Source organism: Rousettus aegyptiacus, unplaced genomic scaffold, assembly GCF_014176215.1.
Source record: "Rousettus aegyptiacus isolate mRouAeg1 unplaced genomic scaffold, mRouAeg1.p scaffold_m13_p_12, whole genome shotgun sequence".
In the NCBI taxonomy this organism is placed as follows: Eukaryota; Metazoa; Chordata; class Mammalia; order Chiroptera; family Pteropodidae; genus Rousettus; species Rousettus aegyptiacus.
In genome coordinates, this window is record NW_023416287.1 from 8,000,719 (window position 1) to 8,015,700 (window position 14,982).

At 52.4% G+C, this 14,982-nt stretch overlaps 1 protein-coding gene across 2 annotated transcripts in view; it reads right to left on the reverse strand.

Moving 5' to 3' along the window:
* Positions 1-1,003: 1,003 nt before the first annotated feature.
* SLC9A8 (solute carrier family 9 member A8) overlaps positions 1,004-14,982 on the reverse strand; it is a 62,348-nt gene continuing 48,369 nt past the window's right edge. For both annotated transcript variants that reach the window (XM_016143734.2, XM_016143733.2), the window contains 5 exons: positions 14,419-14,501; positions 11,807-11,918; positions 8,605-8,825; positions 6,948-7,094; positions 1,004-5,944 (listed from right to left, as the gene is read on the reverse strand). In XM_016143734.2, coding sequence (XP_015999220.1) covers positions 5,837-5,944; positions 6,948-7,094; positions 8,605-8,825; positions 11,807-11,918; positions 14,419-14,501 — 671 coding nt within the window. In that variant the 3' untranslated portion in view covers positions 1,004-5,836. The remainder of the gene's footprint in view (positions 5,945-6,947; positions 7,095-8,604; positions 8,826-11,806; positions 11,919-14,418; positions 14,502-14,982) is intronic.

The window sequence follows — 14,982 nt, forward strand, 5'->3', positions numbered from 1 at the left end:
ACGTTTCGAAAAGTGAAGAGGACCCACTGTGTGTCCCTTATGAGTGAATAAATGTTCTTTACGAAAGAAAGAAGAATTTATACAAACAACAGATTTTTTAAGTTATCCATAATCCTTCTACTCAGGACCAAAGTTAAAACTTGACACTTAACCTTCCAGACTTTTTTCCTATATATAAACACGCCATTCATTTAATTTTTAGAGCCTAATGCTGTGCATATTATTTTGGAATCTGCTTGTCTCACTTCATGAAGTTGTATCAGGATTATTTTTGTCGTAACATAAAACCCAACCAGAAGTGGCATAAACAGTAAGAACACGTATTGTCTCGCACAGTGAGATCAGAGGGAGGTCAGTTCCAGGGCTAGTTAAGTCATTGGTCCAGCTGTGTCATTAAAGGCAGGCCTTCTGCTCCGCCACCCTCAGGGTGTCCGTGAGGTCTTCCCTCATCGACTCGAAATGGCCGCGGCAGGTCCAGATACCACGTCCTCACAGAACGGCGGGCAAAGGCCAGACGGTGGGAAGAGGGCGCTTTTCCTCCTTGCATCTTTTTTGGGAGTGAGGAAAGAGTTCTAGAGATTCCCCCAAGAGGTTGCTTCATTCTCCTGCCGGCACTGGGGCGAGGGGAGTGGAAGGACCGGGACCAGCATGCACTGGGGATGGATGGATGGGTCCAGTTTCCCCTTGGTGCAAACGCTCCCCCCTTTACGTGAAAAAATGGGTTCTCTTAGCAAAGACAACAGGGCACAGGGTGGAAATGGTGGTCGGTAGGCAACCTACAGGTCTGCCACATGAGGGATTAGTGGGTGTTTGACGAGTGGTATCTGAATGTTAAAAGAATTTAAGATTTCTCCTTTGATTCATTTTTAGTCATTTTGAAATTTCAAACATTTAAGGAGAGAATAAAATCCTCTCTCTAAAGGTGGCAAGATGCTGACCTAATACACTGTAAACCCCACACCTTTAAATCTTTAATTGCTGGTAAATAGCCTACCATTTTTTCCCACCAATCCCTCACTGATGAGCAAAGAATTTATTTTCAATTTTTCCTCATTACAGATATTGTCAAGGTGACTATTCTTGGAGCCAAATTTCTGTGCACATTTGTTGAGGGGAGTTGCTGTGTCAAAACACGGGACATCTCCAGGCTTTTGACAGGTGTCTCCATGTTGGCCTCCAAAAAGTCTGAGCCAGCTGGGCCTCCCACCAGCAGGTGGGAGTGTGCAGCTCACTTGGCCACAACATAAATTAACTACATTTCAGTAAGCGAAGACCTGTTTCCTCCCCATTTGCATCAGAGCATCATCTGAAAGCCACCTGTGTGCCCAGAGGGCTCCTGGTCCCTTCTGTCCCCAGGACCAGGCTGATGCAAAAGCCCCCAAAGTTCCAGCCTCTGTCCCATCTTCCCCTCCACAGTCCAAAGCCCCATCAAGAAGAGCAGCAAATCCTTTCTGAGGAACCGGGCCCTAACAAATGCTTCTCACAGCTTACTGAGAAGAGGACAAAAAGAGTAAGTCTGACTGTCCCAATGGCTCTCAAAACAAATCAAAAAGTAGTACTTAAAAAAAAAAAAATCCTTCATTTTGGAAAGAAAATTGCTTAACAGAATATAAGATTCTGATTCACCCTGAGAACACATCGAGCTTGCAGGAGCTGTGAGGAGAAAACGTTAAATTTGGTAAGTGACGAACCTCACAGCGTCCAGCCAGTAAGGAGACTGCCCCGGCCATGTGCCCTCCCTGTGTGCCCTCGCGGTTCCTCCGAGCGGGGCTGGCGCTGTGAGAAGCCAGCGCCAGGAACAGGCTAACGGGCTCTTCCCTGGCTCTTCCACGAGGCTGACGGGTCCATGGGTGACCCGCATGTCCCCATCCAACCACGGGGCCACAGGGCCCTTGAGGATGCTCTCACCTGGACATCAGGCAGCTCATGCAGAGCAGCCTGGGAGGACAAAGGTGGACCAGGTTAAACAAGAAAGTCGTCTTTTTTTCTGTCACATGGCCAATGACAATGGTAGACCCTCAATATCTAACTCCATTTGTGTGAGAAATGGCAGGGGACTAAACAGAAGGCACCTGGCTACTGTATCCCCCTTTAAGCCTTTACTCGGGTGTTTTCATTTAAAACATACGGCCTGGGGCGTTGGAGACTGCGTTCCTGGTTCCTGGTGGAACGACTTAGCGATTCTGGCTGCTGTATCAGGAACATTTCAGATTTGGTTTCCTACTCACCAAGCAGCAGGAGACACGTGCCTGCTCTCCGGGGGGAATGGGGAAGGATCAAGGGGACCGCTTCTCTTTTTTTTGCATTTAAAGTTCTAATCAATGGCACATCATTGCCACTGAGAGATTCCTCTTCACATCTGAATCAGGGACCAGTTCTAGGACCAGATCCACTCCAGGCCGTGCCTGCATCTTTGCTGCCATGACTTGGCCGAGGAGAAGCTGGCCACCAATCCCCCCCACCCCCCGCCCCAAGCAGAAATGAGACCCACGCTGTGGCCACCTCATTGAGGACTATGGCAAACGTGTGGCCCCTGTGGGAATGTGGAACCGAGACTTCATGAGGCTACGCCTTGCTGATGGCGCCTCTGACGTGAGTTTTGAGATCCTCACTCACCGATCTCGCCACATTCCACCGCCCACGAAAGCGTCGCAGGCACCTCAGCGCCTCGGGCTGCCCGCATCCTGGGCCAGGCCCTGCCCCTTGTCCTCACGACAGCCAGGGCCCGACCAGCACTCCCACGGCGAGGAGGCTGGCCTCGGGGTGGGAGGGTTTCGGTTCTGCTCCTGGGCCGAGTGTCTGAACGCCAGACTGTGGAACTGAGCCACCTGCTGCCTGGCCTGGGCCCAGGCCAGCCCGAACTTGATCTCTGCGGGCCTAGGGAAAGCCAGCTTCTTCCCCTGTAAGGCCTCGTACCCCAAGCCTCAGGGTATGGTTGTACCTAGGGGTCCTACAACGACAGGGCTGCAAAAAACATGGGATTTATTCTTAGAAGTTCAAAATGGTAGAGCTGCTGTGTGGGGCTACAGGAGTCGTCTCAGGGTGTGGGGCTCGCTGCCGCATGGCTCCCCAAGACAGCCATGGCTTCTGAGTTCACTGGCTAACAGGCCAGCTTCCCCAAAGGCGCACACTGACTTTCCAGAATTCACCTCACTCTAAATAGTGTCACCTTCTCTACATGCTACAGCTCTCCTGTCCCATGGCCTAAAAGAAAATAAATATGTGAGAAATTATAGTTATGCTGGATTTTTAAAATCTAGGCATTTATTGTTCTAAATAATAGATTAGGTATGCCATAGGTAGACAGCAGCAGTTTTGATTCTCAGGAAAATACGCTTGGAAAAATCCACCAGAAAAACCTCTATGGGCTTCTGCCTGCTCCAAAAGTGACCAGACTGCCAGACTGCTGAGGAACGTGGGTTACGCACCCTCGTTTCCGTGGGAACGCTCTCCCAGGCCAAAGCCTCACTCAGCCAGCAGGGGGCAGAAGAGGCTCGGGAGGTCTAGGTGGTGCCCGTACCCGCCTTTCTTGGCAGGTACGGGCACCACCTCTCCCCACGGCCAAGCCTTGGGGACCTTTAGCTAAGCCCGCCATGTGCTTCTCTACTGGTGTCACTTTCAGGTCTCAGCTAACCTGGTGACAGGGGCAGTCTGAATCGGGAAGATCCTGGTTTCATTTTATTCTGTGAACTCACACACACACACACACACACACACACACATACACACAAATGTTTTCTTTTCAGGCAAGCTATTGAGTTTGCAATGCAACTTCCACCTCTGAGATCAGACTCTGAATTTTAGAGGAGAAAGTAAATTATTTGTGAGTTGGGGAATGAAGCAATCTGGTCTCAGATCGCTGCCCCTCCCCACCTCGTGTGAGCAGAGCCTCTCCCTCTTTGGCCTCTTCTCTTACTTTTGCACTAAAAGGAAACAGGAAACTAGAGACTATGCATGCATCACTCCTCCAGCGGGGATAACAAGTGGAGCGAAAGAATCCTGTTTGGTGCAAATCTGGAGGTCAAGGTGGGAGAGGACAAAAAGGAAAAGATCGTATTTTTAGCTCTATCAAGTACAAATTTACTTTTCATGCATGAAAAGGAAACCCAGCGCTTCCTGCCTGACTGGCCTTACACTTACACTTCTGGGGAAAGGGAAAGGGTTAGGACAGGGGTCTGGCCTCGTAGTCCTGGAGGGTCCCAAGGTCAGTCCTTCCTGACATCCAGAGCCATGCTGCCTGAGGCAGAAGAGACAGACTCGTGCTTGCTGCCAGCCTAGGGTCCCTGGTGGGCCAGTGTGTCCTCAAAGAGAACCAAGGACATGCACATGATGAATTAAACCACCCAGAGAGTGCCAAGTCCCAGCTCCAGCTGGGACCCTGAGCCACATGTGAGAATCACCAACAGCCTGCAGATGGGCAAAGAGAAGCAGGTGTGAGTCTTATTAAAGGTCAGGTGTGCGTGGATGTGAGCGTCAGTAACTCCGTTTCATCTGGACATGATTGGTAGCTCCTCACCCAGAGATGGCCCGGGCGCTGGAGTGAGTGAGCGAGTGAGTGTGTGTGTGTGTGTGCGTGCGTGCGTGCACGCGCGTGCACGCGCGGGGTGGGGGTGCCGGAAGGGAGAAAAGGAGGGGTGGGAGAACGCACTCTAAGAGAGAGCGAGATCACCGCGTGGCTGCTCGGGTGCTGCAGGTAGGGATGAGACGCGTCTGGCTCCAGGCCACTGGAGTCCTGGGGAGGAGTGGCAGACTCTGGCTCCCTGCCCTAGTGCTGGGCGAGCTGGGACCCTGGCATGGGGACAAATGGGACCCAAAATGGTAGAGAACTGGGAAAGAGGAAACGCTGATTAGCAGTGAAGGTGAAAGCAGGTAAGTAAATGGTGGGCTGACCCTGTGGAGCCCAGGAAAAGGCCTCAGGACGAACAAGGACACCAAGTGGGGAATCAAGGCGAGGGAGGCGACTGCGAGGCCCTCGCCACTCTGTTCAAGTGCGTGAATTTAAACTGAATTCAGAAACAGCAGCTGCGGCCCGCGTACGCCCTGTACCTCTAGCTTTTCCCTCCAGAGGGCGCTCTGAGCCCACGGAATAGGTTCACTCACCCCCAAAAAACCCAGGGATGTGGCTTCCCACGGGGCTTGAGAGAAGGGCCTGGGCCCGCGCGTCAGTCCCAGTGTAAACATTCACAGTATTCCCAGAGAAGGCGGTGGCTGCCGCCACCCGGGGAGACAGCCTGCGAGGTGCCAATCAGAGGTAAAGAAGAAAAAGGTCACCCAGTTTTCCTCAGGGTGTGCAAGCGACGTCACAGAGGGGAGTGTAAGGTTTTCCAGATGTCCGGGCCTGCCACTTAGGTCACAGGTGCTGCCGCTGAGACCCGAGGCACCTCGACGATAAGGAAAACGGCAGCTGCTACCCCGGAGGCCCAGCCCCTACAGGGGCCGCGACCAAGGCAGAGCCTGCGGCCAGAGCTACCCCAAGGACCGCCAGTCACGGCGGCTTCCGCAGCAGGTTTTCTCCTCTCAGGCACCTCGGCTGGGCACATGACTGTTTGCCTTGGCTGCAGAAGCAAAAGGAAACATTTACCTGGACAGGTAGTCCCTCCAATCTGCAGGGAGCCACTGTGAGCAGAGGCCTGGCTCAGTGAGGAGTGGGGAGATGACGTGTTTCAAAGAAGCCAGCTGGCTCCGAAGGCCTCGGCTTCACCCTGCTTTCATCTTCCCTGAAGAGGCGGCCAGACGCATGCACCTCCCGGGGTCCTTGCTGGGTGTCCGTCCTGGGAGCCCGGGGGAGGCTGAGGGCAGCGCGGCAGCCCCGCTGGCCCCGCAGCGCCCTGCCCGGTCACAGCAGCTCCTGCTCGTCGTCCTCAGAGCCAGAGGGGCCTTGGCGCACCTCCTCATACCACTTGTTGGTGAGGGTTTTCATCTGGATGCGCCCGTGGTGGAGGTCCTGGAGCAAAGACACAACCAAGCCTTGTCAGGGGGTCAGGGCCAGGGTCAAGGAAGGGGAGGGGAGCTGCTCTGCACCCAGTGGAGGGGATGGGAGGCAGGCCACATGGCCACAGGCAATTTAGATGTGTTAACTGACAATTTCGAAGTGTTAACTGACTGACTCGCTGGGGTTCTTCTTTGTGGGAGTGGAGGTAACAGGAGGTGTCACTCAGAAACAGGAGTAGGAGGCAGGATGGCTTGATGTTAAAATACGTGGCTCTGGAATCAGACATGCTCGGGCTCTACGCCCAGCTTTGGCTCCCACTGGCTGTGTGTCCTCAGGGGGCTACTTCGCCTCTCTGGGCCTCGGCCGCCCAGCTGTCAGAGGTAACAGCTGCATCTACTGCACGCCCTTGGGAGAATGAACCGAAACAATCATGGAAAATGTGGTGCAGCGTCTGGCTCATAGTAAGAGCCCATGGACTGACAGACAGCACGGTGACTGCCGACGGAGGGGATCAGGACAGGAAACCGAGGAGGGCAGCAGCAGAAGGCCCCACCCCCACCCCAGAGGCCTGCAGGGGGCATGCGGACCGTTTCAGCAAAGTGGGCCCGAGCTGGACCCCATGAAACTGCGCACACACTGTCACCCAGAGGCCAGCAGTGCCCGGAGGGAAGGAACGAGGCCTTGAGCCTTGGGCCATTGCCTGAGGCCCTGGCATGTCCGAAATTCCTCAGCGCAGATTCAGGAGCTGATCAATGTCCCGAGTCTATCAACCAGGAAAAGCAAACTGTGTTAACAAGTCTATTATTAAACTAGCTCTAAATCTGGCAGTAAAGGAAAAACAGCAGACGCCGAGATCCACAGCACATCCAGCCCGTGGGCCTGGGAAGGAGCGAGCCAAGTGCAGGCGGCCCGGCTGTCCCTCCCCAACACAGCACGTGGACCTTTCCCGGCCACCGCAGGCCCTGAGGGAGAAGGGCAATGGACCCCTGGCCACGTGCGCTGGCCTATGTCCCACCTCCTGGGTCAGCCGCCGCGTGAAGAAGGGGTTCAGGTACTTGGCGTCCAGCCACAGGAAGCCTTTGAGGTCTTGCCGCCTGATGTAGTGGGCTTCGTACTCCTCCTCCGTGAGCTCGGACAGGTGCTCCGACTCCACCGTGTGGCCCTGTGGGGGAAGGGAGGCAGCGGGAGGGTCATCTGCTGGCATCTTCTTGGAAGCCCCACACCACCCAGCCTACCCAGCAGCCCTTCAGCCCTGGGCTCATGTCCCCAACCCTAGCTGCACTTTCAAATCAGTGTAGTGCGTCTGGGCGGCGAAGGGCTTCCTAGGAGTCTGGGGAGGCGGGAAGGTTTGTAAAGACACAAAGGATACCCAGGAATAAGTCAGAATTGTGAAAAATCAGATGGCGCTTCCAGGAGAATTTAATGTGCTCAGAGGATTGGGAACTTCGGCTCCAGGCTGAGCTCTTATTATCAGCAAACTGACCTTTATCAGAAACTTGTCATTTTTTGCCTGCGGTTTGGGCAGGTCAGTGCCAGGGAGGGGGTGGGAGGAAGGGGAGAGAGACACGGGACCTGCTCCCAGCAGGAACCGGAGAGGAGCGGAGAGAGAGGCTGCACTGCTGGGGCAGCGGGTCTCGGCTCACGGGATCCACTCGGCCCGGCCGCGGGCCCTGCAGGCTCGGCCAACCGGATTGGAACGCTCGGAACGCAGCGTTCGCTGTTCTCCGAGGGGAGTCAGCTGGGCCTGCACCCCGGGGCCCCGTGGGTGGTGGCGGTTTGGAGGGCTCAGGAACCCACAGAATGCTGGGCCTACCTGCAGAGTTCCTGATTCAGAGGTTTGAGAACTCACGCTAGAGCTTTTGTTAAAAACAAACAAGAAAGTTGGAGGGTGGCGACAGAGGAAAGGGCTGGGAGAGTGAGGAAAGGTGAGCCGCCCCGCCGGAGGGCACCTGAAGGGTTCTTTCCAGCACCTCAGAGACTGGAGGTCAAGACCAGCCCGGACCCGGACTTCCCAGCATGAGAAGCGGGAACGACCCTTCTCCCTGTCTCCTGGTTGAAGATTTCTGTGCCCTCCATGACTGATTGAAGTTACTAATGGCCTCGAATAAGGGAACTAGAAAAAGGTGCCTTTCTGGAAATGTGCGAGAAGGCAGGCTGAGAGGCCAGGGCGGCCTCTGCTCCTGTCAGAGTCTGGCTCGGCACATGGGCCTGGAGCAGGGACACAGGGCAGGATAGGTGTGACCACAGCTGGGCCCTGGCCGCTCCAGTCCCAAGTCATACCCTCCTTTGTCCTCCGTGGAGAGCACCTCAAAGCCACTATGAGCCCCTTCCTCCACTCAGGCCCCCCCAGGAGGCTTTCAGCAAACGTTGGGGAACGTGATTTTGAAAGCTTCCAGTCCTGGGCCCTGATGGAGGGTGCGCTTCCTGGCAGGCGAGGAGCGCCGCGGGGGGTCTGATGCGGGTTCACAGCTTTATGACTTTACCAAGCCACCGGGCTGGCAGACGAGGCACCCAGAGCGCCACGCTTCAGGGCTCCAGTACAACCCCCTTTTCAAGGTGGGCAACCACGTGCCTGCATGTGCGTGCCGTGCGCACACAGAGGTAGGTGCTGACTGTCCTCAAAGTGTCTCCCCATCTCCAGTCAGCAGGGCCCCGCCCACCCCCGCACTGACCATCTTCTCCGTCTTGCTGAGGTTGACGTCCTTCTTGTTCCGGCGGTGCGCCTTGGCGTCCTCGATGTCCACGAGGCGGATGAGCGGCATGGTGCTGCCGCCCAGCAGCAGGATGGTGAAGAGCACGATGACAATCGTGGTGGTGCCGATGAGCTGCCGCTTCTCCATGGGCTCCAGGTCCAGGTGCAGGCTCAGGGCGTAGGGGATGGCGCCCCGCAGGCCTGGTGGACAGCGCAGGGGAGTAAGAGGAGCAACGGAAGGAGGCGGGACGCGGTGGCATCAGTGACGCGGTTCTCTGGGGACCTGGGGACGGCCTGGCATCACGGCCAGTCGAACCTTCTCACAGACCCCACTGGAGAGTACAAACGCATCCTGTGGGGTCCTGGGGTAGAGAAAAGCAGGCCGCAGAGAGGCTCACCTCCAGTCACTTCACAGGGTGGCTGGGCAGATCAGAAGTGACCTGTCTAGGCCATGAAGCACCGTGCGCATGCGCGCTATCGAGCCCAATGCGCACATTTTAGACTATGACGGCCCAGAGCTCTCCCTGTGTGTGAGCCAGGCCCCAGGCCCAGTGTTCTGTGTGCACGACTCACGTGCTCTGCGCAGGACGCCCTGCAAGGCAGGCCCTACTATTCTCCGCAGTGTACAGATGAGGAACTGGGACTGAGAATGGAGTGTCCCCAAGGGCCACACAGCTTTACAGGCAACAGCACAGAATGCAACCTGCCCCCTGCCCCCCACGCAGCTGGCAGCAGTGACAGGACTGGCAGCCCTGGCGGTGGCCAGAGCCCGCTGGGGCCTGCATCCCGGCCTCTTCCTTACCTACTGTTCGGGCCCCTTGTGAGGCTGCTGTTGGGACTGAGGGGCACGGCACACGCGGGAAACAGCGCTTTCTTTCTAAGGCGCTTCCTGCTTGCCTGCTTCACATGGGGGGACAGGTGGTCTGGCCCTGCCCTCCAGGGCCAGGCATATGGCGACAGGATCTGACCCCGGCTCGGAGGTAGAAACCTCACGGCATGGTGGGGGTCCGACTGCTGCAGCAGTCCAGACCCCAGATGGGGACACAGTGGGGAGGAAGGTAGGGGACAGAATTAAGAGAGACGAGGAGAAGCAGCAACAGTTCACGGGGAGGTGGGGTGACCAGGGAAAAGCAGGGCTGACAGATGCCCGGGTCTTCGGTGGGCGGGGTGTCCTAGGAGGCTGTGCCATGCAATGGTCTGGGCATGGGCTCTGCGGTCTGGCCCTGGGTTCAGCTCCTGGCCCCTGCTTTCCGACGGGCCTCCCAGGCTGGGGAGAGTGACTCAACTGCTCAACCTGTCACAAGGGAACAGGGGCTGTTGTGTCGGTGGCGTAGGGATGAAATGCCTTGGCACAGAACAGCATGTGCACAGAGCAAACAGTAAGAGTTAGCCACACCTGTTATATACACATTATTGTTTTCTGTGGAAGGGGGATGCTGGCAAAGCAGGTTGGGCAGGAAGGGAAGTTCAGTCTTAGACAATGAGATCGCAATGTCCCACGACATCCAAGGAGGACTCAGACACAGGGGTCTGGATCTCAGAGGAGACGTCTGAGTCAGAAGGAACAGCTTTGGGAGTATGGGAACCAAATGGAAGGAAGGCCACAGGATGGGTGAGCTTGTGAGGAAGCAAGAACCAAAGAGAGTGTGGCGGAGTCCCGAGGAAGCCAATATTCAGGGGCCAGTAAAAGAGGAGGGGGAGCAGGATAAGAGCCTGAGAAGACCCCAAAGCGAATGAGGGAGACCAGATGCACGACCACGAAGCCAAGGGAATTGGGAAGGATGGTCTCCAGTAAGAAGGCAGGTCGGTGGGAGGAAGGCGCCCAAGCTGAGGGGGTGACCGGGGCAAGGCCAAGTGCGGCCCAATGGCCAGGAGGTGAGGAAGTGGAGAAAATGGGAGGGGACAGCCCACTCAAAGAGGGCTGGCCATGATGGGAAGAGATGGGGAAGCAGCTGGGAGGATGTGGGGGAGGGACTTTGGTTGAAGTTGTTGGTTTTTCGCTGGGAAATAGGAAAATCTTCAACTGTTTAAATGATGGTGAGAGGAGCCAGTGGAGACAGGTTGAACCAGGAAAGAGAGGGTGGAAATCAATGGAGAGAGGGATCAGGGTGGCCTGAGACAGAATACCTGGAGCCAGCAGCCCTCGCCGTTGAAAATTTGCTCCCCCAACACCCCCCCACTTCCCCATAGAGGTCTCTTATTCCCTCATCCCCAAAAGTCTCACATAACTTTATATAATATCTCATGTGTTTCCTAGATTTTCTTTAAGATTTTCAAGACCTTGGATCAACTACTTCACAATTTTTTTTCCTCACTGGCAAAAGAGATGGAGAAACAAATTTTCTCTCACTATGCATACATACACACATACATACTTATCTCACACACATGTATATATGTATATATTTTAAACAAGGCCTTTGGAAAAAGAAGAGAAATCTGTGAGAAATGTATAGATATGCTGTTGGATAGAAAAAAACTTACAAAGCATGTTGCTAAAGCCCAACCCACACGGAAATATTTTAATTATAATATTTAAATAAGAAAGCACAAAGATCTAGATATATTGCTCAAAAATAAATGTAAAGATGCTTAAGGATCCAGTTCTTTAGAAGCCAAAGGTTAATGAAATCATTTCCATCCTTTAAAAAGTAGAGGAATATGATTAAACAGCAACTGAAATGTTCACATAAACTATCAGACCTTAGTGATTAAACAGGAAAAAAAGTATCCAAATCTAGTCTATAGTACAAAGAGCTGAAACTTTAACCTTCTTTATTTTGAGCGACTTATTATTTCAGCCCAGACAGCACACAGGTGAGAACGCATCTTGCCCTGGGCTGTCCTGTCCATCAGACAGAAGTCAGACGGCAGGAGGGCGCCCCTGGCTCTGCCTCCTGTGGTCATGTGATCCCAAGCAAGCGCTTTGTCCTTGAGCCTCGTGTCCTCCTCCTCCTCCGTAGAGCAGACACACGCCTCCCATTTCACAGCTGGCGAGGGGTGCTGTCTACAAAGGGCTTTTGCCCAGGGGTGCCCATTACATGGGAGCCTGGGTTATTTTTGGCTTATGAGGCACACTCGTTTTCAAAAGGCTCTGTCTAGCTACATGCCCTCTCTGCACGGTGTGTTGTGCTTTTTTAGGTGGGATCGTCCCCTGATTGTGCCTTCAAGATTGGACTTACCACTAAACCACATGATGAACATCATCTTCGGTGTGATTTTATGATCACGGAAGAAATTCAGGAGGTAAGAAAGAGGGAAAATGTTCACCGCTCTGCCAAACAGTACAAGCACCTGTTAATAGCAACAAACCAAGTTTCAGGTGAAATCTCTGGTTCTTCAGGCTGGAGCTCGCAGAGGCTCACACAGGCCTTACAGCACACCCTTTATAAACACAGCGTTCCCCTTGCTTATAAAGGCATGAAGAACAATTCTGGTCAGAAACCCAGCGGGGCGTGTTGCCCTCGTTGCCTGGTTTGTATGTGTCTGGGAAAGGATACAGCTGTGCGCCTCACGTCTCAGTGGTGAGAGAGGGCTCATAAGGGATCGGCGACGGCTTTAGTAATGACAGCAGAAGGAAACTGAATGCCAAGAGGCCATGCAGAGGCATCCGGAGATTAATTTGACAATCTAGCTCCAAAGGTGCTCCGCTGTGGGGCATGCCTGTGCTAATTATTCCCAACGGGCTAGCTCTGGAGGGACAGACAAGGTGTTCCTGCCTCTCCTGTGGGGGCCCCACTGCTCAGGGAAGGGAAGGAAGATGGAGGAGGGCTGACCATGCACGTAAGCGCTGACCCCGAGCAGAAGGAATGAGTAGGTAGGTTCTAAAGGTCAAGCGCATCTGCCTACCCAGTTGCTTGCCATGGATTTAGGTTTCTAACCATCTCCAGAGGTGCGTCAGTCTTAAAATATAGCTTTATGTAAAGTTTAAATCTTACCCAAGTGGATACTTAGAACTACTTATTAATTTACTTTTACTCTTTAATCTTCTCACCAGAACTAATTTGAAAAGGATAATATACACTCGCACATTCTATAGGCTCTAAGTTTATCCTTTTAACCAGCACAAACTGAGTGTGCTTTGGACCGTGTGCCCTGGATAATTAAGTTAATAATGGCTCCCAGTCATCTAACATTTATATGACAGACAATGCGCTAAGCATTTTATATGCGTTATCTTATTAAATTCAGAAAACTGCACTGGTCTTATGAAGTCGGAATTATTGTCTCCATTTTAGAGAGAAGGAAATGGAGACACAGAGAGGTTAAGTAACTGGTCCGAGTTGACCAGGCAGGAAGCAGTAGGGCCAAGTCTCAAACGTAGTTCAGTCCCCAAAGGCCATGCTCTTGACCAATGAGCCAGCCTGAAGTCGTCCATCTGCAGGGCACAGGCCAGGCCAGGCTATGTGCTCAGGGGAAAGAGAGTCAGCACTCCGGAGCACGCTCTCATTTTTCTTTTCCTCCCAACCCCTGGCTGAGAACAGTCACCTCCCTGTGTGACCCCCTGGAATCCGATCTTCCATTCCTACACTTGCATTTCAGGTTTGACCACACCGAAGACTACCGTACATTCTGAAAAGGCTTGCTGCTGTCCTCTCGTCCTGAAACCCGAGTTTGGAGGACAGAAAACAGTGGCAAAGCGACGCGCTCTTGTCGACTGAGAGGTGGAAGCACCCGGATTGCAAGGGGAAACATCGTTTTCGTTAGGTTTCCTTATCTTCTCTGTGCCCCAGGTTCCACATATGGCCAACAGATAGGCCTCGCTGGCTGGCACGTGGTAGACGACTGAGCTTTAAAAAAAAGTTTGCCTCTCACTCAACAGCTGTGTTTATTATAATAATAATAATAAATTGACGATGAATTATCATTCAACAACAATAAAGTGTATTTCTTAAGTGTCTTAAGGTAACATAGGATCTAAAAAGGCGACAAAGAGATCAGATTAGGGACTGGACTATGAGTCAGGAGGAGGGCAACAGGAGATGAGCTCATGCCGAGGGACAGGGACAGAGGAGGAACACGGACCGTGGCCTGGGAACACCAGGCCAAATGCCCAAACTGTCAGGAGCTGGAACTTTCTCTTAAATGCTGAACATTTATTTTTTCCCCCCTCTTCATTCCTCGAAAGGATTTGATTCTGCTGCAAGTGATTAAACCTCCGTTTTCCTCTTTTAGAGGTATATTCCCACCTGTCTCCTACTGCCACCACCAGTCCCATTACATTCCCCAAACCTTCTTGATGGTAAGAATCACCTGGGAGGCTTCATTCCCCTGGGTAAGTCTCCAAGGGAGCTCAGGGCCCCGTAATCAAGCGTCCAAGGTCAGGCTTATGAATGGACACAGCGCAAGGAAACAGCAGTAAGAAGAACGTGTATTATAAATCATCCAGAAAACAGGAAAGAGATCATCTCTAGTTCTACAAGCACTGGGAGCATCTGGTCTCTTTTCTTTACATATTTTCTTTTCTCCATGAATAACGTTTTTACATGGTTATGCTCAATTACATAGTTAATTCTGAAATATGCTTTTACCACCTAACATCAAAACACATGAACTTGTACTTTTAAAAGAAGACCTTAACATTCAAGGCCATTTAAGATATAAAAAAAAGCAAAAATCCTTTTCTAGGGATATTCACTTACTTTTCCCTTTATTATACGTTCGTGATTTTTTTTTTTAACAAAAGAAACTTTAAACAGGAGAGTCTATGTGGCTATAGATGAATGAATCCAGAACACGTGGTTACTGATCTATGAGTAAGTAATTAAATAGAAAAAGCAAAGAAAATACTTACTATGCACCAGATGACAAAGGAAATTTCAAACTTGTGAGGGAAACTAAAAATGGACAGGCCGAGAAATGCAAATACACATGTTTCTGAAACAAACCAAAGAATGAATTATTCAGCTTCGACGATTTTTTTCCAGCAAGTACAAAGCTGTTAAGCAAGCAAATATTCACAAGCAAGTCAGAATCCAACAGAACGTCTTGCTGATGTGCTTGAAAACCCTGCGACCAATACCTTGGTGCAACTTGAACTTGGATTCTCTATTCTTTTCTGTCACACAAGCAACATGTGCTTGCTATTCAGAATCTCCTAATTTAATGAATCGACTGTCAAATACTCATGCAAATAAATACTCTCCCACCCAGGGAAGATGATAAATATATGAATCAGTCCATTTGCTGAACACTGTGATTAGCGAGGATCCCAACGGTGGCAAAGTGGCAAAAATTCAGACGCCACATGACTAACGTGAAAGGGCCCTTTGTTAACTTCCTTGCCGGAGCGGATGAAGCCAAAATGATTGACTTCCCATATTTAATACTGCCACGGGTTTAGAAGACGCCTTACACC